At 40.9% G+C, this 24,979-nt stretch overlaps 1 protein-coding gene across 9 annotated transcripts in view; it reads right to left on the reverse strand.

The window, feature by feature from the left end:
• Positions 1-24,979, reverse strand: part of REPS2 (RALBP1 associated Eps domain containing 2) — a 232,071-nt gene that overhangs the window by 92,310 nt on the left and 114,782 nt on the right. For 3 of the 9 annotated variants that reach the window (XM_082718387.1, XM_082718386.1, XM_082718394.1), the window contains exons 8-12: positions 23,261-23,403; positions 16,812-16,906; positions 9,909-9,978; positions 8,062-8,136; positions 3,163-3,208 (exon numbers count right to left, since the gene is read on the reverse strand). In XM_082718387.1, the coding sequence (XP_082574513.1) occupies positions 3,163-3,208; positions 8,062-8,136; positions 9,909-9,978; positions 16,812-16,906; positions 23,261-23,403 (429 nt within the window). The remainder of the gene's footprint in view (positions 1-3,162; positions 3,209-8,061; positions 8,137-9,908; positions 9,979-16,811; positions 16,907-23,260; positions 23,404-24,979) is intronic. The other 6 variants (XM_082718389.1, XM_082718388.1, XM_082718393.1 and 3 more) reach the window with 3 other exon arrangements.

The raw sequence follows: 24,979 nt of genomic DNA on the forward strand, positions 1-24,979 counted from the left end.
AGGAAAAGCTTCCTGTAAATTCAGATCTATTTCTATGGGTATTGTTAATAAGAATAACGCGTAAGCCTTCTGCTTAGGCACGTCCATGTTGGAACAGAGGGGCTTCAGGGTCTTAACGGACTGCAGCACTTTTCTCCCATGCCCATGCAAATGTGATGACAGGCACCTATGGAAGTGGGGTAGATAAGCTGAGAGTGAAGAATCAGCAGCTCAAGGGACTATGCCACAAATGCATTTCTGGAAAGGGAAACACGCATGTATCAGACGGAGGGGTCTAGGCTGTCTTACCATGAGAAATACCAGTTGGGGGAAATTTTCCAAGCAAAAGCCTCCTCCAAACTTTGTCCTTAATTCTGTAACAAGGCAGTAGCTAACTAGACAACTTCTGAGATTGTAACTCTAATAATTACATTCAAAGGAACAGGAAATAAATAGCCTGCCAAAGGTCACATAGTTAGAAAGTTATATTGGCTCAATTCAAACTCCAATCTGTTTCTAAATTCCATTTTTAAAATATTCTGATACTGCCTATGAGCCCAGAAAAAAATCTTTTGGCAGTAGCAGCTAAACTACTCGTTAGAGACTTAATTATTTTCTAAATTAATTCAACTCAGTACATTAGTCTATTGCTTAGAAACAGGTTTGTGGGTGAGTTTCCAATATGATTTTCTAAGAAGTGGATGTGTACATCCGTTCTATTCAGCCTCTCAGCTAAGCTCATGTGAAAGAATAAAATGACCTTTGAATCAGAGTTGTGTTCTAGAGGCAAATTAACCTCAGAAAACTATTATTAGTATTTAGCTATTAGTGTGCCATTTATGAAATCAGAACCTATCAATCACTATTAAGCAACTTCAGTTCTTGATAAAGCTGGTTTTGACATAGCAAGTTTTTACTTTCCCAGATCATTCCCTCAAGGTTTCTTTGTGGTAGTTGAAGAGTTTTGTCTGTCATGCAAGGTTGCAATCTTTCATAAAGCTGCCATAATGGCACGGAACGTGCTCTGGGGTGGGCTCTGTAAAACAACTGGCCAGACAGGCAAGGCGAAGGCATGCGGGAACTGGCAGCAAGAATGGTCTCATACTTTCAATTAGAGTGAAAGGAAATTGATAGGAAAGGACAACAAAGCTTTCAATTGGGAACTATTGATTTAAAATGGAAATCAGAGACTCTAGCTAGAAATTAAAAGAACTTTTATGCCAGACAGGGCTTTAGTGACATTTTTCAGTCAAGAAAGAATATATGGTGTGTGTGTGTGTGTGTGTGCATGTGTATGTCAACACACATACAGAGAGTTAGGCATACTATTCCATACCACATAGCTCATTCCATTCTATCTCCATATATAACCTGTATACTCGTATTTGCATATGGAAAGCTAATTGAATATTAAACAAGTGATACTGTAAAACTGTGAATACAACCAATTTAAATACAAATGTGCAGGGAACCAACAAAATAATGAATATAAGTCGTGTTAAAACAGTGATTTTCCCTCTTTCCCTCATATTTCTACAAAGTTTTACTATTCTAAAAAGGAAAATAAAAGTAATTTGAGTCTCTCAGTCTCAGCAAAGACCCAGTTGGGGAGTAGGGAAAAGAAAAACATCCAAATTAGACCAGGAGACCGATCCCTAAGAGAATAATATATAAAAGTTGGCCAGAGACATTAATAATAGTACATGTAACTATGAAACTTTATACTTTCATTCACTTTGAGAAAAAGAGGAAGTCAACAGAAGAAAACTGTGAGGTTTAATTTACAATTAACACAGCACACATAAACAGATTTCTGTAATTCAAAGGTTTTTCAAACTATGAGGGCAGACAAATGTTACTATTCTTATATCTTAAAGCCACTACTTTAAGCCAGTACAGTAAAAGATCCATTCATCCTTAAAAAAAAAAAAAAAAAAAAAAAAAAAGACGAGTAAATGTGGTAGCCACAGACAGAAACAGGGACTATACCTTTTTTTCTGCCAATAAAATTACTGTATCTATTATTTCAGAAACTATGAATATAGGTATATGTATCTTCTATAAACAAGGAAATAAGAATTCCAATGTAGAAAATCCAGACATAAAAGATAAACTAAGGGATAACTCTCAGATTTACAAAAAGATGAAGTTTCCTTAATTATCACTATTTCAAGCATATAAAATATGATCAGATTTAAATTCACTTTTTCAGGGGCGCCTGGGTGGCTCAGTGGTTTGGGCTGCTGCCTTTGGCTCGGGTCATGATCTCAGGGTCCTGGGATCGAGCCCCGCATCGGGCTCCCTGCTCCGCAGGAAGCCTGCTTCCCTCTCTCTCTCTCTCTGCCTGCCTCTCTGCCTACTTGTGATCTCCGTCTTTCAAATAAATAAATAAAATCTTTTAATAAAAAAATAAATAAATAAAAATAAAAATAAATTCACTTTTTCAGGAATGTGTCTCGTAGCCAAAGGAAGAAAAAGTTACCAAGAGCCAAAGCAAACACATATGTACTGTCCAGTACACACACGTACTTCAGCACTGAAGAGTGGTCCCAATACCATTTCCCCTCTTTGATGTTCTATTAATGTTTCTGTATCTCTCCTCCAACCTTCGATCTGATGTCTGATGTCAACTGCAGCTCTGCTTTACTTGCTCTCCCTCTTCTACTAGCTTCTATGGATCTAAAAACTGTGAAGCCAAAAAGCTGCTCTAAGACAGGATAAAACAGACCATGAGTACTGCTTACCTAAAGCCTCAAGCCTCATCAAAATCACTATGAGCATTTTCTTTTCCTACTCTAGTTTTCATCCCTCAGGAGTCTCACTTCCTGGTGTCCACCTTGTCCTGATAGTAAATTTCAGTGTTACCTTTGAACCACATCTCCTTCTCTCCAAAGGTACTGCCCTCTATTCCTTATCATCCTGCAACAACTGGGCCACATGCACACAAACCACTTCTTGTCCGGCGACCAGCCAGCAGCAGCCACCATCTTCCAGCACTAATAAATACAGAAACTGAGTGTCTCCCAGCAGCACCGCATGCTCCAAGCAAGCCCTTCATGACAAGTGAATTCACCCCTATTCTAAGCTTCAAATCTGATGGGCTGGACTTCAGGTTCTGGGATTTTATTTCTAGTTGGGGACAGGATAGAAAGGGCATTAAAGCAGAAATTAAACAAACACTACCTGGATCTTGGTCTTGCTTTGAGACTGTTGGAATCCTTAGAAGTGGCTGAAACAAAGATTAGTTGTTGTTTACTTGGCTTTCATTTCTGCAGTTGAACAGGTTTAAAAGCAATATCCAGGCTAGTGCAGAACAAACATTATCAACAGGTAAACGTGAGGTACAGGTGTCCCTGTGGAGAACTCGACTGCCTCCACATTTTCATTATTTTTTTACTTTATTTCTTAAGCTAAAGGCACAATTCAAAGGAGGGAGAGACCAACATTTTTTTTTCCTTTTGTTAGAGCACTGAGGAGCTACTTTCAAATCTACATTGACGAATAAAGAAATTTCAGTCTAAAAAGACAACCCTCTCAAGAGGTTATCTGCTTATATAACAGTGGGTTCAGACCTGTGGTTTTCTTGGTCCATCATGATAGCCTAGTAATTGATTTTGAACCAGCTTCCCCTGAAGGCTAGGAAGAAATCTATCAGGTTACATATTTCAAGGTTTTCTTAAAATATACTACACCAGAGCAGCATAACCACAAGAAATCACAGCTCCCACAAGTTAAGTTGAAATGAGCTACACAGATTTTTCTGTAAGAAAATGTTCTTGTGTCCTATGTCTCTGTGACCAAATCATACAGAGGATATTACAGAGTGAAATCATTAAAATATTTTATCAACCATACGACTTTTCCTTATCAAATTTAAATCATGAGCTAACTTGCTCAGAATCAACACCCATCGAGCCTACTTTTCTATCACAAGTTCCTAGAGTAATTATAAACACTTACAAAAAGATTAATCCTTTTTTATGTTTTCAATACCCTACGGAAGATAACTTTAGAAACCATTAGTTATGTTAAGGTTTTGCAACCACTGCAAATTTTTCATCATAAAATGTTCATTAAAAATCCATAGAAAAAGTGCTACTAACTAAGAACAAGAATATAGTTTGTATACTGTTTGTGCAAATTCTCCCAAACATTTTCTTATGTCTCAATAAATTATCCCACCCTTTTTTATATTGCTCTAAAGATAAAAACCCTCCTTGGGAAGAAGCAGCCTGGATTGATGATGGTCATTAAAATCCATGGGTTAGATAAGCAGCAGAGAAAGGGGAGCTAAAAATGCTAACAAGGCACAAAGCACACTAGCAATATATATTCCCTCAGATATGGTCAGCTGCAGAAAAGATGCATTTCTCCCCAAAATAAACATTTTGGCTTGGTGTAGTGAGAACACAAGCACCTTTCGACTTCAATCCCTCAAAATGCTACCAAAGCCCTGAAAATCATGGAAGGCCTACGAAGTTTGAGCCCTGTCCTACCCATCAGCATGCACCCACACCTGCAGGTACATGCAGCTCCCCCCGCCATCCCTGACCCCACAAACCCCAGGCAGTGAAGGAAGGGGGCCCAAGGGGAGCCCATCCTGCAGTCAAGCAGGCTGCCGTGGGGCTGACTGAACAGTGTAAACAGACTCACCACAAAGCTGGGGGCCACCCTCTTGGCAGGCTCCCCACAGCTGGCTCTGAACCCCTCTTCTCCCTCAGGCCACTCTGCTTTCCAGAAATATGTGGGTTGGGAAAGTCTCAGTCATGTTCAAATAGAAGTCTGGTTCCCCAAACCAGATCATGGGGGGGTGACCGTTAAGTCCTTTGTCAGTTGCCATTATCTCTTTTTGCTGGGATAAGAATGGGTGTGGAAGGAGGGGGTAAACCCTGCCGGTGAGAGATAGACACACAGACAGATGGGGTGTGGGCTATGGATAAGCAATGGAGACCCAAACAGGAGTCCTGAGGCCTACATATCCCTCCAGGCTACCACCCTAACTATTATATTTCTGAGCCTCAGTTTCCTCATCTACAGAATGAAGATAATAAAAATGTGGCCCCTTTCTCATGGGGACAGAGAGAAGGTGAAGGTATTTTGAAAACTAACTGTATTTTAGAATTGCAAAATATTAGTGTTGGAGAGTGCTCCTAACTTTTCAAGCTAAGAAACCTGGATTCTTTTTTTTTTTTTAAGAAATTTCTCATAGTTCTTTTTTTTATTATGTTCAATTAGCTGACATATAATACATCATTTTTTTTTGTTAACATATAATGTATTACTTGTTTCGGGGTGCAGGTCTGTGAATCATCGGCTTACACAATTCACAGCGCTCACCATAGCACACGCCCTCCCCAGTGTCCATCCCCCAGCACCCCCATCCCTCCCACCCTCTCCCCTCCGGCAACCCTCAGTTTGTTTCCTGAGATTAAGGGTCTCTTGTGGTTTTGTCTCTTGTGGTTTCCTCTTGCTTCATTGTTCACTCCCTTCCCCTGTGATCCTCTGCCTTGAGAAACCTGGATTCTAAATTTAGTTCCCATTAGGACAGCAAAGGAGGCACAGGTGGGAGCAGGTAATGGAAGGAGAAAACTGCTCTACCCTGGAAGACCGTGGGGCAGCAGCTGAGGGAGCCGACAGAATCACCAGCGGCGCCCGGCGACTACAGTGTGAGGAACAACAGGCCTAATCCCCTCAGCGTGACCTAGAGACGTCAAGAAAAAGATCACCAATGTACAGTGTGCCCTGTTGAATTAGGCTGGAATACGCTGTTAGCTAAGGAGTCTATTAGGCTCCACTAATATATACACTTGCAGCAATTAAAAGGATAAGGCATATTTAAAAATACGTGACGAGGAATTACCCCCATGCCCTGACAACGGTTCTACCACCACATCATCCTCATCACCACTACTATTATCATTATCATCATCATTATTACCAGCCACTGCGGAAGAGCATGGCAGGGTGATTCTTCTCCTGCCATCTGCAAAAATATACTCCAGCCAGATATTGGTAAGTTCCCACAGGTTTCGTTCGGATCACGAGAAGCTAGTGAACACTCTTCTAGTTAAGTCTCCCATCAGCCTCTAAGCCCCTGAAAGTCAGACTCGGCATCTGGGGCATGTGAATATCTGCAAAAATGTCCAGGGCACGTTGTGTTGGGATCCAGGCAGAAGCCAGCGGGGAGATCACAGCTTCTCATTTAACTGGGAAGAGGGGAGAAGAATGACAACTTCCTAGAACAGCCTGGGAAGGTCAACTTTGCAACAAACTGAAAAAAGATTAAAAGGCAAGCTTAAAGTTTAATTCCCTAAAAGGCAGCACTCAACTGAGGTGAAATGTCCATGTGGCATGGACAGACATTCAGAGTTAAAAACCACCACCCTGAAACTCTATAGTGTCTCACACTAGAAACCCAAACCTGCCCCAGGAAAGGGGGTTTTAAATGGGTTTTCAGATGAGGGATTCCCTCGTATCTACTCCAGAAAGGAGCAGCAGTGGAAAAAATGAATCAGAAACCACACAGCATGTTCCCAGGCAGAATGTAAAACAAATTCAAATGTACATCACGCACCATGGCCCACCCTGATAGCCTTTGTCCGGCAACTCCATGCCCCAGTCAATGAAGGAATCTTAAAAATGACACCTGACGCTCATGCTCCAGAGAACACATGATGCTCATAGGAAAAAAATAGGAAGTTATTAGCCTAAAAGGCTGTTGGGAAAGCACCAATTTAACTCTCCAAGTTCAACTAGCTTTTACTATACAGTTAAAAGTTTACAAAAACAAAGGTGCATCCAGTTTAGCTCCAGAAATTAGAGGTGGAAAGAGCCCACCTGAGGCATTTTTCCTGAAATGGGAAAAGAGAGCAAACCTGAGGTTTAATTCTCTAACAGGCCAGCATTCCATTGTCGTCACATAAACTGAACATTTCTCCCTATGATGAAGGAACCCAAATCAGTTTCAAAAACCTAAACGAGGCTTGAGAATTCCTACCACTTTTGGAGTCACGATTGATCTACAATCTCGATTTTCTATTTCTTAACATCAACTCCTAGAGCCAGAGCTCCCAAAATAGGCTGCACATCAGAATTGCCTGGGGGGCTGACTAAAAACACAGAATCTTAAACCTCATCACTGAAATCAATCATATAGTCTCATTCATATTCATGTTCTCTCTCTCATTCTCTCTCCCCCCCCCTCCTTTTATCTTTCCCCACCCATCTCTCTCTCTTTTAAACCTTGAATGAACTTAGTGTTTGGGAAATACGGTACTATAGCATAAGACTCAATGTTACGCTGATTCCTTTGTTCCAACTTTAAACAAATAAGGCCGGGATGATAGCCAGCTAACCAAAACAAACATGATTTACTTACTAAATATTATGAAAGACAACAATGAGAGAATGTAGCAACTTCTTTCACATCCTCATAACTGGAGTTCCAAAGAGTAATGCCCTCCCTAGCCTTTGTTTTTAACTAGGTTCAGCTTGGTTCAGTGATGGTTCCCATCAAGAGAGCTGAGGACACAGGCCTGGCCATCTCCACAGTTCAAAGACGCAGTTTCAAGTCCCTAAGAACATGGGCAAACACAACTTTTCTTTTTCCCTTGGAATCCACTCCAAGTATAAGCACATTTACTTGCCTTCCTGGTAGTGAAGTCTAATGAAAATATTTGAGATTTTTGCTTTGGAAATGGAAAAGTTCAGCTGTGGGCCTCCAGTTGATCTACCCATCAGCTCCCTACTCTACACACAAACCACAATGGCTCACTGAAAACTCCAAGCCTTCCCAGTTTCACAGTAAAAGTAACAATGAGACTCAACTTCAAACGGCATGATCCTATCAGTGAAACCTAAATTCAGAACTTTAAAAACAAAACAAAATAAAACCTACCCTCTTCTCAAGCCTGAAAAGAGGGAAGTGGTAAAAAGCAACCAAAAGGTTACCTTAGAATAAAACACAAGGCAAATATTTAGAGAGAAACCTACATTTCCACCAATTTTCTACTCACTGAAACTACTGGGTTTTTTTAATTAGAAATAATTACATAAAAACATATTAAAATGGTTTTCTCCTACCTGGATCCTCAGACATATCCTTTGGTAAGACTTCATCCACAGTACTTTTCAAAGCTAGACGTGCTTTGTTTTGTTCTTAAAACAACAAGAGAAAGAAAAGGAGAAAAAGAAAAAAAACTGTAAAATTTTATGTCTGAGGCACTTATATTAAAACAAAGAATTCCTATGAAAATTGTGTTTTAAACCTCTAGAGGTTGGCATAGCACTTAGTAAAACAATAAAAACACCCTAACATATGGAAATAGGTTCTCATCCCACAAGGAACAAAGCAGTATTTCCAACTTTCAACAGAGAACACCTCTAGTGGCTATGAGGAATATTTCCAGAAAATATAAGAAATTTCCCCCTTTCATTCCTGACACCCAGACCAATGACATCAGAATCTCTCTGGGAGGGGCGCCCAGGGGGGCTCAGGTGGTTAAGCATCCTCCTTCAGCTGGGGTCATGATCACGGAGTCCTGGGATGGAGCCTCACATCGGGCTCCCTGCTTAGTGAAAGCCTGCTTCTCTCTCTCCTCCCTACTCTCTGTCACTGTCCATCTCTCAAATAAATAAAAGCCTTAAAAAAAAAAAAAAAGAATCTTTCTGGGAGTGAGATGCAACCTTCAGTATTTTCAGACCTCACCAGGGTATTCCAAAGTGCAGTCAAGGCTTAGACAGTGATGAGAGAACAGACTGTTGCAAAAAAAAAGTCTAGTTCTGCCTGCCTCTCCCGAACAAATATTTAAATAGAGAGCAATTATTGTTTCCTAATGGAAAACTTATTTTTCATGTTTAACTTCCGTACAAAGCAGCAACAATGGCAAGTCTCAACAATAAAACCCGAAATAGCTTCAGTGCTTTTTAGTCCCCTCAGATAAGCCTCTCATTCATGGGTGGTAAATCAGTATCAAATAATAAAAAGAATACTGGCTTGAGACTTAGAACATCTTTGTTCTTATCTCCATTCTTTTTATTAAGCAATTGATACATACTGACTGCACTTCGGTTTACTCATCTCTGCGTTTTAGGAGATAAAACATATTAGCCTCCATCCAGTTTTGTGAGAAGTGAGTAAGACAATGAAAGAAGAAGGACCTGGTAGATAATAAAGGATTATATGCAGTGGTGTTGCGAGCTGGGGGGTGGGGGTTTGACCTCCACTGTTCTTCTGAACATTCCCTGGCCAACTCATCTATGTGCTTCATGGCAGCTCTAACATGGAAAACTGTGCTGTACTGCTTCTCACTCGCCCGTCGCCCAGTAAGACAGACAAAGGGTTGCTGGCTCCTCGATATTGCCTTGCATCCACAAAGTCACAAGAGAAATCCAAGGGACAGAAACTCTCTCTAGAAGATAACTTCCTTAAGGATTAGACCTATTCACAAGTCTGCATTTATACTGACGTTCTGGGATCACATCTGTCAACCCAAGATGTTAAGCTCTCAATCCTTCCAGCTTCTAGTCATTTCCTAATTAGTACAACCAAATCCCAATGTAAAGTGTCAGAGTAGTCTGAGGGTCAGAAGTGAGTAAGGGGCCAATGAGTTAGCAGGCTTTGGAAGCTCCTGTTACCACTTTAGAAACTACAGTTTTCTGGGGTGCCTTAGGGCTCTCTGCTCTGTGGGGAGGCTGCTTCCTCCTCTCTCACTGCCTGCCTCTCTGCCTACTTGTGATCTCTATCAAATAAATAAATAAAATCTTTTTTTAAAAAAACCTACAGTTTTCTGACAATTTGAACTACTTAATCCATCCAAATGTACTGAGCACTGCCCTTCTATGCTCCAGAAGCCAGCCATCCCAAGAGAAGTAGATGAAGAAACACAGGTAGAATGTCCCTTAAGGAAGAAAACCCATTCTTTTCATACCTTGTTTGTCATCACTAGTCACATCTTGGGCTGGGACAGGAAAGTCAGCCATGTCTTTAATAGATAGCTTCTTGGAAAAGAAAAGTAAATAAATTATACAGGTTGAAGTATAAATTAAGTTACATGTATGATGAAAATGCTTTCAAAACTACATAGCTTGCCAATATTTCTGTCTCCAGTAAACTCTAACATTCAATACTACTTTATTTTTTTAGATTCCTAGTGAGGTATAAGTTAATTTGTGTTGAAAATCTACATGTGGGGTACCTGGCTGGCTCGGTCAGTAGAGTGCATGACTTGTGATCTCAGGGTCCCAAGTTCAAGTCCCATATTGGGTGTAGAGAATACTTTAAAAACTTTATAATTAAAAAAAAATAAAATAAAATTTACATGTACAGAGGGAAAAAATGACGATTCAGATTTAGGCATATGTATAAGAATGCACATTAAATCTGAACCTGGTGTGGGATTCAGCCAGAGAATTGCGTGACATTTACCCAGTCTGCCAAAAACAAACTTGCACTTTATATACTTTTTCACAAGCAGAGAGGGGTTCTGACAAGTGGCCCCATAATGTAGGTATTTGCCAAAATCTGTTATGCAGAGAGTGTTCAACCCTGATTCAAACAGCTTCCTTGTCAAGGAATGAGAAAAATTAGCAGAACAAAATTTTCTCCTAACTCTATTAGGGGAAGTCCTTGCTAATATTAAAAAGAAAGAATACTCAAGTGATCACATATTGATCGGTTTAAAATTCTATTTAAAACCTGGGACGCCTGGGTGGCTCAGTTGGTTAAGGCCTCTGCCTTTGGCTCAGGCCATGATCCCAGTGTCCTGGGATGGAGCCCCTCATTGGGCTCTCTGCTCAGCAGGGAGCCTGCTTCCTCCTCTCTCTGTGCCTGCCTCTCTGCCTACTTGTGATCTGTCAAGTGGATAAATAAAAATCTTTTTAAAATATTTTAAAAACCCTACTTACTATAAATTTGTATTGCTTATAAAATCTCAACTAATATGCACTAAGATCTCTGATAAAAGAATAACATATATTAATATCTATCTATCTATCTATATCTATATAAAAACAAATTCTGGAAAGATACATAAAAATTGAAGGGGACTGGGTAGATGGTAGAAAGGATGGGAGGAGGACTTGTCACTATATGCCTTCTGATAGTCTTTTAATTTTAAACATACTCAGAAAATCAAATAAATCTTAAAGGAAGTAGGGTAAATCCTGGAGCCATCTAGTGCTCCAGAAAATTAACTGGTTTGTCTCTCAATCTGAACAACCCCAGGGATATAAGCAATACTTCTGTTTTTCAACTGTTTCAAAGGAATGGAATTCAGTACTGCTTGGTGGTAACCTGATCTAGGATTTAACAGTCCACAGGCAGGTGATTCTTGGGATTACCATGAAGCCTTCAGATATAATTACCTATTCAAAGTCTACTATCTCCAATAGAAAAGAAAATGTATCTTAACAGCGCCTTTCTGTCACTTGTTTCTCCCACCTGGACTATAAACTATAACCCTAGTAAAAGAAAATGATTTAGAAGTAGAAAATTAAATAAAAAGTCATCCCCAAAAAAAGTACCTTTGAAAGAAATTTTTTTTAAACCTAAATAAATGGAAAGGCATCCCATGTTCATGGGTCAGAAGACTCAATATTGTTAAGATGGCAATACTCCCCTAATACATCTACAGATTTAGTGCACTCCTTCCTCACTTTTTTGTAGAATTTGAACAGCTTGTCCTAAATTTCATAAAGAAATGCAAGGGACCCAGAATAGTGAAAATATTCTTTAAAAAGAACAACAAAAAACCAAGTTGAAGGACTCAGACTTCCCAATTTCATAACTCACTACAAAGTTACAGTCATCAAGACAGGGTGGTACTAGCATTATGACAGATCAATGGAATAGAATTGAGAATCCATAAATAGGCCCTTATATTTACAGTCAACTGATTTTCAAAAAAGGTTGCAAGACAATTCAATGGGGGAAAACTGTCTTTTCAATAAATGATTCTGAGATAACTAGATATCCATATACAAAAGGATGAAGGTGGAGGCATCTGGGAGGCACAATCTGTTAAGCATCCTACTCTTGGTTTCAGTTCATTTCATGATCTTAGGGTTATGCGATCAAACCCTCCATTAGGCTCCACACTCAACATAGAGTCTGCTTAAGACTCACTCTCTCTCTCTCCCTCTGCCCCTCCCCACCACTCTCTTTTTCTCTCTCTCTCTAAAATAAATAAATCTGGGATGCCTGGGTGGCTCAGTTGGTTAAGCAGCTGCCTTCGGCTCAGGTCATGATCCCAGCGTCCTGGGATAGCCCACATCGGGCTCCTTGCTCAGCAGGGAGCCTGCTTCTCCCTCTGCCTCTGCCTGCCATTCTGTCTGCCTGTGCTCAATCTCTCTCCCTCTCTCTCTGACAAATAAATAAAATCTTTAAAAAAATAAAATAAGATAAATAAATCTTTGACATAAAGAAAAGAATGAAGGTGGACCTCTTCCTCAGGACATACGCAATAATTTACTAAAACTGGATCACAGACCTAAATGTGATCTAAAACTATACAACTCTTAGAAAAACCACACAGGAGTAAATCTTCATGATATTCTGTTAGACAACGGTTTCTTAGATACGACACCAAACGCACAAGCAACAAAAGAAAAAAATAGATGAGCTGGACCTCGTTAAAATAAAAGATATTTGTGTTACAGAGGCCACTATCAAGAAAGACAAAAGAGGGGCGCCTGAGTGGCTCAGTTGGTTGGGCACCTCTCATTAGCTCACATCACGATCCCAGAGTCCTGGGATCAAGCCACACAACTGGGGTTGGGGGGGGGGGTCCTTGATCAGCAGGGAGTCTGCTTCTCCCTCTTCTTCTGTTGCTTCCCTGCTTGTGCACTCTCTCTCCAGCAAATAAATTTTATTTTTTTTGTTAAAGATCTTATTTATTTATTTGAGAGAAAGACAGTGAAAGAGAGCATGAGCAAGGAGAAGGTCAGAGGGAGAAGCAGACTCCCCATGGAGCTGGGAGCCCGATGCGGGACTCGATCCCGGGACTCCGGGATCATGACCTGAGCCGAAGGCAGTCGTCCAACCAACTGAGCCACCCAGGCATCCCTCCATCAAATAAATTTTTAAAAAATTTTTAAAACAGGGAAAAAGAAAATACTTGCAAATTATATATTGAATAAAGGACTAATATTCAGAATATATAAAGAACATTTACAACTCAATAATAACTCAATTTATAAAAGGACAAAGGATTTGGATATCTCACCAAAGCAGATATACAAATAGTGAATAAGCACAAGAAAAGATGCTCATCAGTAGTCATCAGGAAATTTAAATTAAAACCACAATGAGATACCAACCACTTCACTCTCACTAGGATGGCTAAAATAAAAAACACAGACTATAACAAGTGCTTTTTAAAGGATTTTATTTATTCATTTTCGAAAGAAAGCGGGGGGTGGGGGGAGAGGGACAAGCAGACTTGCACTGAGCAGAGAGCCGCATGCAGGGCTCGATCCCAGGACCCGGAGATCATGGACTGAGCTGAAACCAAGAGTCAGCTGCTTAACCAGATGAGCCACCCAGGTGCCCCAATAACAAGTGTTAACAAGGATATGGAACAACTGGACCCCTCATACATTACTGGCAGAGGAAAAAAATACCGCAGGTTCTTAGGAAAGCAGGTTGGTAGTACCTCTAAAAGTTAAACACAAGTTACAATATGACACACAATTCTACTCCTAGGTAAACACTTAAGAGAATTGAAAATATTACATTTTCACACAAAAACTGCTACATTATTGTTTGTAGCAGCAGTTTTTCCCCAACCCCAAAGTGGGAACAAGCCAAATGTCCATCAACTGAAGAACGGACAAACAAAAGTGGCAGACCCCCAAAATGGAATACTACTCAGCAATAAAAAGGAATGACGCACTAATACATACTAGAACATGAATGAACTCTGAAACATTATACTAGGGACACCTGAGTGAGTGGCTCAGTCAGTTAAGCATCTGCCTTCAGCTCAGCTCATCTGGATCAAGCCCCACATGAGGTTCCCTATTCAGGGAATAGGAACCTTCACCTGTGTGTGTGTGTGTGTGCGTGCGCGCGCTCTCTCTCTCTCTCTCTCTCTCTCAAATAAATTTTTTTTAAAAATCAAACATTATACTAAATGAAAGAAAGCAGTCACCAAAGGAAAAAAAAACCTATATATTGTATGATTCTGTAGGAAATGTCCACAATAGGCAAATTTGGAAACAGAAAATAGATTACTGATCAGCAGAGGCTGGAGGGAAGGGGGTATAGTCAATGAGTGCTAATGAGTACAGGCTTTCTTTTCTGGAGTGATGAAAAATGTTCTAAAACAAGACTATAGTGATGGTTGCACAATTCTGTTAATATGCTAAAAACCATTGGATCGTATACATTACATGAGTATAGTATGTGAACTATATTTTAGTAAAGCTGTTTCCAAAAGAAAGAAATCTAGTAATGTAAGAAGCACTGCTAAAGAGGACTTTACCTGAAATCATTATCTTTAATTCTTGAAGGAAACAAGTACATGGTTATAGCCCTGCTGTCTAGAGATCTGATCTGTACTGCTGAGCAAAGCTCTCGTGACCTGAATCAGCTACGGCCTCATTCACAGCACAAACACCTTCATGGAGTCATTCTTCACAGGACTAGTATCAAGATCTATTTAAATCCCATGCATGCATTCACGAGAAATTAAAAGATTGGTAGAAAGAACAATGAATAAGGGCGCCTGGGTGGCTCAGTGGGTTAAGCCACTGCCTTCGGCTCAGGTCATGATCTCAGGGTTCTGGGATCGAGCCCCACATCAGGCTCTCGCTCGGCAGGGACCCTGCTTCCTCCTTTCTCTCTGCCTGCCTCTCTGCCTGCTTGTCATCTCTCTCTGTCAAATAAATAAATAAAATCTTTTTTAAAAAAATAAAAAGAAAGAACAATGAATAAAATAGAAGAAAATGAAATATTTAATCATTAGCTGCTAAAATTTGACCTATACTTCTTGAATGGCCAAAGCATCAACTGACCTCAATACTTCGTCCTTGAATTCTGTACATTAATGTATGATTATCTAGAAGCACCCCAACCCAGAATGTAACATTTTTGTGGAGAAAGAGTTATTGTTGTTGTTTTGCTGTCTTGTTTGGACAGGGCAAAACAAAGACTTTTAACCACCACCAACCCCCACCAAAAGAGCCAGTTTAAAGTATACAAATGTATCTAACACAAAACTGACTGCACATCACATCCATAAAGGTGAGTATCTATAATGTCATCAAGGACATCAGAGCATGAGTGTGTGTTTAAAAGCATCGCCATTTACAGACTTCACAACTGACTGTAGATCTGCTCCCTTCCTTTTAGACAGATGATAAATGACTACATAAGGGAAAGCAACACAAGCCAGTAATTAATTTCTCTAAAACACGGCCAGTATTTGTTTCTGTTGGAAGGGCAAAGACCACCTGATACCGTGGCAAGTTGAAACCTAACACTTGCCGAGAAAGAATAAGAATTTATAACATTTTAAAATAAATCATCTAACAGCCTCATAATTTTACATAAGCAAGGGGACCCCTAGCAAGCAAGCAAGCAAACAAAAAACAGGGTAACTCCATAAGTCTCCAGACACTGCCAGCAGCCCCAGAGTACACAGAGGTTCAGAAAAAGTGGCTAATTATTGTTATCTGCTTCTCTGTCACACACGTTCTTCAAAAAAAAAAAAAAAAAGAAAGAAAGAAAGAGAGAGAGAGAGAAAGAAATTTAAAGACCTAAAACTCTTCAGATGCACATCTATCACTCTTCCTAATGTCACTTTATACCTACTTACTGACAGTAGAAAGCTACTCATGAAAAGAAAGAGAGGCTCTGACTCAAAGAGAGAGTAGGAGAGAGACCAAGAGAGGTGTTACCAGAGGGAACACTGCAGAAGCAGGCTGATTCCTTCACAGAGGATGTCACTGCCACACAGACTATATGCATGAGAGCCCCATGGAAAAAAAAATAATAATTACACCCAGTTGCAAGAAGTAAAAGAAATGACCCGTATCCTGCATCTGACTTCCATCATCTTGCAACAGTTTTAACCAGGGTCAGAGGACTATAACAGCAACCTATGAACAATCCTCTGTTTATTACACATTTCCAGACTTTTTTTTAAGGATGGGAACAGCAGATATCATAAAGTGTCATCATAGCAACCATAACAGTGATGATGATGATGAAGAGCGTGCTGATATTAAGAATAACCATAATGACTCCTATTCATTAGTGCACACCTAATGACCACTAGGCATATGGCTAGACCCTTACATCAATGGCCCAACACTGTAGGAATTCACAGATTTCTCTTAGGAATAATCCAAATCAGTCTTTGTTTGGTCCCAACACTAAAAACCCCAAGGAAGAAGGCAACTTTGACTGTATTCTGGGATTCTCTTACATAGTTCTCAAACTTCCTCTTAAAACTATTCCGGGTCCATTAGACCTAGTTCAGACTCAGCTACTAAAAATACTTTCCTACACTTACTTCAAAATTAAAGCTTTGTTAAAGTAAACAATTCGCCTAGCATTTTTCTGGCTTACTTTGTCTACACCTACCTTTCACCCCTAGAAGGTCAAGATACTACTTTGCCCATTTCTCTAAATCTAGTTCTAGGAAGAAAAGGGAAAAAAGTAATAGATATATCTGATGTCTAGATTTGAAAGGCTGAGCCTCAACCTAAGTACTCAACATGAAGAGAAATGCTATAAAAGTGGATTTTCTAGAGTTTGCAAAGAACACAGGCTAATGGATTTTAATTCCACACACTTTCTTATTTATTAACATATGAAGATCTTTTACCTCCATCCGATTCAAGTCACGGGGTTGTTGGTTCGCAGGCATTGACTCAGAATAAGAATCAAATAGTGTACACTCCCTCTTGGGCTTAGGAAAGGCTAAGAAGAAAGAAGAGTACATAAGAATATATACTATATTCACAGCAGGCCTTGTTTCCTATCAGCTCTTCTGTGCTTAGGAAATATAACAACAAAACCTGCTAGCACCAATACACTACACACTACTTATGGCAGTAATTAGGCTGAGGTAGTATTTTAAGTTCTTCTCATATACAACCTATTATTTCTATCATCCCCATTTTACATGTGATGAAACCTTGAAGCAGGGAAGTTAAGCAACCTACTCAAGGTCATATAGATGGTAAATGCAAGACTTGGGACTTGAACTGTCAGCATTTACATTGTAACAGAGTAGTAACCTTCACTATCACAATATTTTATATTTTAACTATGCTACTAGCATAATTCTTAAATGGCAGTAACTGGTGATAGTTTTAATGCTACAAACATTAACTAAGGAAATACTTCATTTTAGCTATTACTATTGGAAACAGACATGATCTTAAATGACAGGTGACCAAGAAAACTTTATAAAATTCTTTTGGTCAGCAGAAATAACAAAAATAAGAGTACAAGTTCTTGCTGATTTACAAGGAAAGAAGAATCACATTTTGGGTTTCTTCTAACATAGAACAGTGACAGAAGCTGCTGTTAGCTGGGTAGCTGAGTGCATTATGCTACTTGGTAAACTAATACTCACCACACCATTTCTGAGAAGCAGATTCTATTTCACCTCCTTGTCACAAAGTAAGAAAGAAATGTCTCAATAACCAGGAAATTGGCCAATATCCCAAGGTTGACAATAACCAGAAGCTACAAATTTATCAAGACCAACTATTACAAAATCAAAATTTTAATGCCATGTTTAAACAATTTTTTGATCAAATGTTAAAAATGGATTGGCATTTTTTAAAAAAATATGGAACACCTCATGAATTTGCACGTCATCCTTGCACAGGGGCCAAGCTCATCTTCTCTGTGTCATTCCAATTTTGTATATGTGCTGCCAAAGCGAGTAGGGATTGGCATTATTTTTAATCCTTTCTCACCCTCCCACCCCCACCAGAGTCTGAAATGCCACCTGCCCTCTGCAGTAAAGTACCAGCCCCTGCCTAACAGCTACAACACGCAGTTGAGTACAAGCATCTTCAACTGTTCATTTGCTTACTTTGGTCTGAACTTCAGTGATACTGAGTAAGGAGAGGGTTAAGGTACAGGCGGGGAGGGACAGGGGGCCCATGACTAGGCTCTGAAAGAGTGAACAAGAGATGAGGCAGGAGACCAGGCCACCTGGTCCCGGATGTGAGGGAGTATTTGTCTCTGGCAGCTACAGTGTGATTGCAGAAATGGACCAAACCCCATAGAAGTCAGTCATTAAGGGTGTTTTCTGTTGTCCCTGCTCAGACCAAGACAGCCCAAGAATCTCAAGGCCACAAGCTCCCTGGTCAAGTTTTCAATAAAAGACCGACCTAAAACCCCCTAGTGGCAACCCATTGGGGACCTCTCTCCCCGCAGAGAGCTTTTTCTTTCCTTTCTGCTCTCACCTTCACTTCAGAAACTTTCACTTCACTTCAACCCTTTGTGTCTGAGAGCGTCATTGTTTGACTCTGTGAGACGAGAACCCTGCGATCCTGTAACAACATCGAGTAGGGCAAAGCACCGGCCCTGGTGATTTTTCTGACTATACCATGCAGTCTCATTTCCTTAGTGAAAACTCAGTAAAACACCTTTCCAAGTACCACTCCACAATCCGACCACACCAGCAGGTTTAACCAAGATAAGGTTTTTGCTTCTAGTTTACCAATCAGTGATTTGACTAGAATTGCATGACTTAAGCTTTATCAGGAGAGGGTCTTGCTACAGACAAAGCTCACACTTTCCAAACCTACAAACGCCATCATTAATGGCTAAATTTCTCTCTAGCCTGTCCCCGTGTCTCCAACTCCACTGTCACCTCCCTAGTGCCAGCCCCCTGTGGATCTAACTGGACTGCTGCCATAACCTGGTCTTCGAGTACACCCTTGCTCCTCCAAACCTGCTCTCCAATCAGCACCAGCCTCAGCAATCAGCAGCCAACAGCAACTCGGATTGGGACACCTCCCTGCTTAAAACGACGTCAGTGCCCATGACTTGTTCCGTACCTTCCTCCTCAGCCTCATCCCCAGCCCCTCCAGCTCTGGCTCCTAGCACCCCAGCCGCTGTGGCCTGCACTTTCCATGCCTCCCGTGTTCCAAGCCCCCTCTGGGGCCCTCCGCAGCATACCTGCTGCCCCCTCTGCCCGGAGCCTACCCACCCTTCCCCCTTCTTCACTGACATAGCCCTTAGCTCAGCCTTCACATCTCCCGGCAAGTATTTAAGGAAGTCTTCCCCAAGGTCATGCGCTCTCCTGCCGCAGCTGCGCTTTTCCTTCACGGCACCTATCACTGCCTCCGGTTACCAGTACACTGAGTTTACTGAACAGCAATTCTCTCACTGCCAGCAAGTTCCATAACAGTCGGAATGCTCTTCTATACAGCATTCTGACCCGTGAGAGTAACACGGTGCTCACACAACTATTTTTTTTAAAAATTTGACAATAAAAATCTATACCATAATCTATCTACCCAGTCACCTAGACAGGAAAATATCAAAGGACCATGGGTAAGCTACCAAATAATCCAACTTTTCCTTCCAACTGTGTCCTTTAATTTCCACTATTAGGGAAAAAATCAGATACAATAATTTGTTTCATTATTTTATTGAAAACAAGCTTGTATAATTATAAATGCATGAAGGTATCAACCGAATTTATACCCTTCACCAATCTTATTGAAAACCAGGTTAGATTTTTTTTTTTAAGACTGAACGTAGATGAGAAAAAAAGTTGCAACAAGAAGCTAAGCTTTTATTTTTTTTTATGTTATGTTAGTCACAATACAGTACATCATTAGTTTCTGATGCAGTGTTCCATGAGTCATTGTTTGCATACAACCCCCAGTGCTCCGTGCAGTCCGTGCCCTCCTCAATACCCATCACCGGCCTCACCCATCTCCCACCCGCTCCCCTCTGAAACCTTCGGCTTGTTTCCCACAGTCCATAGTCTCTCATGGCTCCTCTCCCCCTCTGATTCCGCCTCCCCTTCATTTTTCCCTTCCTTCTCTTAATGTCCTCCAAACTATTTCTCATGTTCCACATGTAAGTGAAACCATATAATTGACTTTCTCTGCTTGACTTACTTCACTGAGCATAATCCCCTCAAGTTCTATCCATGTCGATGCAAATGCTGGGTATTCATCCTTTCTGATGACTCAGTAATATTCCATTTTGTACATGAACTGCATCTTTTTTATCCATTTGTCTGTTGAAGGGCATCTCAGCTCTTTCCACCGTTTGGCTATTGTGGCCATTGAGCTATGAACATTGGGGTACATGTGCCCCCTCTTATACATCTGCATCTTTGAGGTAAATACCCAGTAATACAATTGTTGCGTCATACGGTAGCCCTATTTTTAACTTTTTGAGGAACCGCCACACTGTTTTCCAAAATGGCTATAAGGAAGTTATGTTTTTTAAAAAGCAAAGTGGGATACCATAAAAATGAACCCCCAAGGGGTGCCTGGGTGGCTCAGAGGGTTAAAGCCTCTGCCTTTGGCTCCCGTCGTGATCCCAGAGTCCTGGGATCGAGCCCCGCATCGGGCTCTCTCCTCAGCGGGGAGCGTGCTTCTCTCTCTCTCTCTCTCTCTCTCTCTCTCTCTCTGCCTGCCTCTCTGCCTACTTGTGATCTCTGTCTGTCAAATAAATAAATAAATAAATATTTTTAGAAATGAACCCCCAAAATGAACAGAATCACACATATATGCAAAGTCTAAAAGCACAGAGAAAACTTAGACAGTTCTGGTCATTTTCTTGAGCTATATGCAAAAATAAACATGAGTGATAAAGCATAAAAAGGTAACTGTTGGGGCACCTGAGTGGCTCAGGGGGTTAAGCAGCTGCCTTCGGCTCAGATCATGATCCCAGTGTCCTGGGATCAATTCTGCATCAGGTTCCCTGCTCAGCAGAGAGCCTGCTTCTCCCTCTCCCTCTGCCTGCCTCTCTGCCTACTTGTGCTCTCTCTATATACAGCTCTCTGTCAAATAAATAAACAAAAATCTTTTTTAAAAAAGAGTTAACTGTTAAACCCTTAGGGTTTGCCTAAAATATACCATCACTGAGTTTGATGGGGTTTTATGAGGTCTCTCATGGTTTTTATTAGAACCATATAATTATTATTTAAAATTAATCCCATAAGCTCTGGAAATGGTGTGCAGTTTTTGTTTAATTAAAGGGTACACGATGGATTCTTCAGTTGTTTCTGTATAAATGCATGCTGACAGCCTCCACAAATGATCAGGAACAAACAAGGGGCTTCACTCCAACTGAAAGAAAGCTGCCTCTTGACTGGCACTGTGTTTCACAGACCACCACCCCCGCCCCGCAACTGCATAACCAAGGCAAAAGCAGCCATTTGCAGCAGTGAAGGAATCAAAAGAGGCTACTTGTCTTCTGTTAACATAATTTTTGCATAGGGCTTACAGATTTCTTAAAATTTTTATCAGTGGCTTTTGGGGCACCTGAGTGGCTCAGTGGGTTAAAGCCTCTGCCTTCAACTCAGGATCAGGCCCCACGTCTGGCTCTCTGAGAGCCTGCTTCCTCCTCTCTCTCTGGCTGCCTCTCTGCCTACTTGTGATCTCTCTCTGTCAAAATAAATAAATAAAATATTTTTTTAAAAAATTTTATCAGTGGCTTTTGAAACAACCCATGAACCCAGGGCTCACAGTAAGAAACAGTGACAGTATTAAATATAACTAGCCTTGGAGCAGACCTTGGCCCTCTTGGTCAGCTGTCCATCCTCATGAGAGAGAGAGAGAGAGAGAGAGAGAGAGACAAAGCCTCATGTGGTCTTGCTCACAGGAAAAGGGGCTCCTGGATGACCTAATACTGACTTGGTTATGAAAGCAACACCCTTACCAAGCTAGCCCCAAGAAGGTTAGCTCTTCTTTGCCTCAATCCAGGAGGAACAGAGAGGGGGAAATATGAGAAAAAAAGATGGTGAGATAGACACCAAAGTGGAAATAGAGCTGTTTGTCATGCTACCCAACTGCAAACTGGTTCTTGAGGACCCCTGAGGGTCTCTCCCGGCCTGGAAGGAAGGGTAGCAGGCTGGCAGAAAGCAGCTGCTATGACCAAAGTCTAAGCCTCTGAAATGAGTAGTAGACTCTACTGCCTGAACCTTCCCCTGCATACATTTTATGGAGGCATTTGGGGATAGATCCAAAAATGGGTCACTCTTCCCCAACATGTTTACCTGCCAGTGGCACAGGCCACACACTTGGTCTCCTCCCTTTGGTTGAGCTTTGGCTCCCCCACTACCAAATACAGAAAATGAAAGACTTTTTATTTAAGAGTCAGAGACCCCAAGACTGACTTAGATAAGTCACTGGCCACTTTGAATCTTGTGTTGTTATGAGGCGACAAGACATGAAAAACTAGGGCCTTTTTCAGATCTAAACATAAAATGTGTAGACTATTCACAATTTCTTTAGACATAATGCTTCTCCTTGCCATAATCATCCATGGCTAGACGTCTCATGTTTTTAAGAGGCCTTCCCTAATATGTGAGAAAGCTTACTGATAGCATGAGCTGTTTCTGGAACCTTCACAATGGAAGCTATACTTCCCTGAGTAACAGAAATCATATCCATGCCCACTGCCTTTGAAAAGGGCAAGAGATATTTAATTTTCCAGTGTTCCAAAAGAACTGATACAAATGTTAGACTCACCATGACTCTTCTTATTGAAAGGGTTTGGGGTAATAGCTCTATTAAGGAGAAAGACAAAGAGTTCCAGTCCAACCTTGTGGTGTGCTGAATGTTCCATATCTCTATCTGATTGAAGTTACATAGATGTATAGAGATGTAGACATTTATCAAGAGTACATTAAGATCACAGTGCTTTGCACATTTCCTGGCATGTAGTTTTTTAACTTCTTCCATTCCACTGCCCCAGGCCACTTGGGAACATTAGGACATACCTAAAGATGCCAAGTCAGCACTTGACTCTACAGGAAGATCATCTTCTTCATTTTATATCAGCTAGGAGGTTCGGTACTTGCCTACTGCACAATTTTAATGAAAAGGTAGTGACTGGCTCAAATTCATCCAGAGAATAATAGAATGGGAGTAACAAATGACTCACACTTAACCACACCATTCCGAATTCTTATATCATAAGATGTGACAATCTAATAGCACTTAAAGGACTTTAGACGCAAAAGACTCCACAAAGTGCCCGGATACCACCTTAAGGCACAAAAAGTTCTTATAAGACCTGGATGGAAAATGTCAAACGTTTAGGACTTTGAGGACGCCTTACCTGCTTGCAGGTACTCTGGCTGAAGAGTCGGAGGCAGGCCCTCGGGCAGTGGGTAGCCGTTTTTCCGAGCCACGATGAGATGAAACGCGGCACAGAACTCAGGCAGGGTCAGGGCTCCATCACAGTCAGCATCACTAAGTTCCCTAATTATAACATGTCACAAGCACATAACACAGGGCTTAGAGGAAAAGTTACTCAGCCTCAAATATGCAAACATGGGGCACCTGGGTGGCGCAGTCCATTAAGCATCTGACTCTTAATTTCGGCTCAGGTCCTGCCCTCCCCCACCCGACTTGCATCGGCGCGCACACGTCTCTCTCTCTCTCTCCACCCCCCACCCCACCATAAATCAATCAATCAATCAATCTCTTTTTTAAAAAATATGCAAATACAACTCCCAGGCTCTCTGGTGGTGGCCCTGCAAAGTCTCCACACTCCTATGAAATCTCAGGGGGCACCTGCAAGACGAATGCTGATCAACAGCACCAATACCAGCAGCACTTTATAAACAAAACTTGACACACTTCAGGTTCTCTGGCAGGTCTGTTTTATAACACTGAGTACAAAAGACAAGAAACTACAGCACAAAAAGGAAAATAAGGCTCAGAATTCATTAGCTGACAGTCATTCAGTAAATGCATAGTGGTGCGAAGAGCTCCAGATCTGGCACTCACAATGGTCAGTGGAAGGGTGGGCCTCAACCTTTCTACAGGTGTCCCAGCCATTATACCGTTAACTGAGCTCAGAAACGAGCACTTCATTTTTCAGCTTTTAGGAAGAACCTTGAGCTTTTCAAGTCACATAAATGTTGTATCAAAAATTTGCTTGATAATACCATATTGATATTTAACCTGTATCTACTATTTAATCGTGGGATGATCACCTGTGTGGGGCTGGGGATATATGGGAAATCTCTCTACCTTCTGCTCAGTTTGGCTGTGAACCTAACTGCTCTAAAAATTAAAGTCTATTAAAAATACAAAACAAAACAAAATTTGCCTGAGAATTAATTCTCTTCTGGGAAAATACAAGTGAGTTCAATAAATACTGGTTGAATTATGTTTTCAGATAAAACCAGCAACTTGGGAAGGCTGGAACCAGTAAGACAGAAAGGAAGAAACAGTCTTGAAAAGGCTTATCTTTGCTTCAGTCAGTGTTTCCCACTGAAAGGCACAGACCTATTTACTCAGCACAAAAGAAACCTATTTGCCAAAGTAAGACACCATAAGCTCAACCAGTGTCTTAGGTGTACAGAGACAATATACTTGTGCTGGGACAAGTAAAGAGATGGGACATAAAACTGCTGGAAAGGTATCTCTACATCAGAGAAGAAATAGAGAAGGTAAGCTCCCTAACTTTCCTCTGGACCATTCACATCCTTCTCCTGCCAATATTTAGAACGCGCCAGCCCTGAAGGAGCAGGTCCGCAGGGTAAAGAGTCAGGGAACAGTTTCAAGCACTGACTGGAGAGAATACCATTCACCTTCCACAGATATGTCTCAACAAAAAATAGGAAGCCTCATGCCAATAACATTAAGACTGGGAATTCGGCCAAAAGAGACTGTCTTCTTTTCAAAACAATAGTCTATTTTTCCCCCTAGCTTTAAAATCTAATGTAAGGCTTGTTGTTAAAAAAAAAAAAAATTATGCTAGACTATATTGCTGAAGAACCTAAACCCAGCTCAGAAATCTCAGATACACTGGCATGTGCAAGTGTTA

This window comes from Mustela nivalis (assembly GCF_964662115.1).
Source record: "Mustela nivalis genome assembly, chromosome: X".
Taxonomy (NCBI): Eukaryota; Metazoa; Chordata; class Mammalia; order Carnivora; family Mustelidae; genus Mustela; species Mustela nivalis.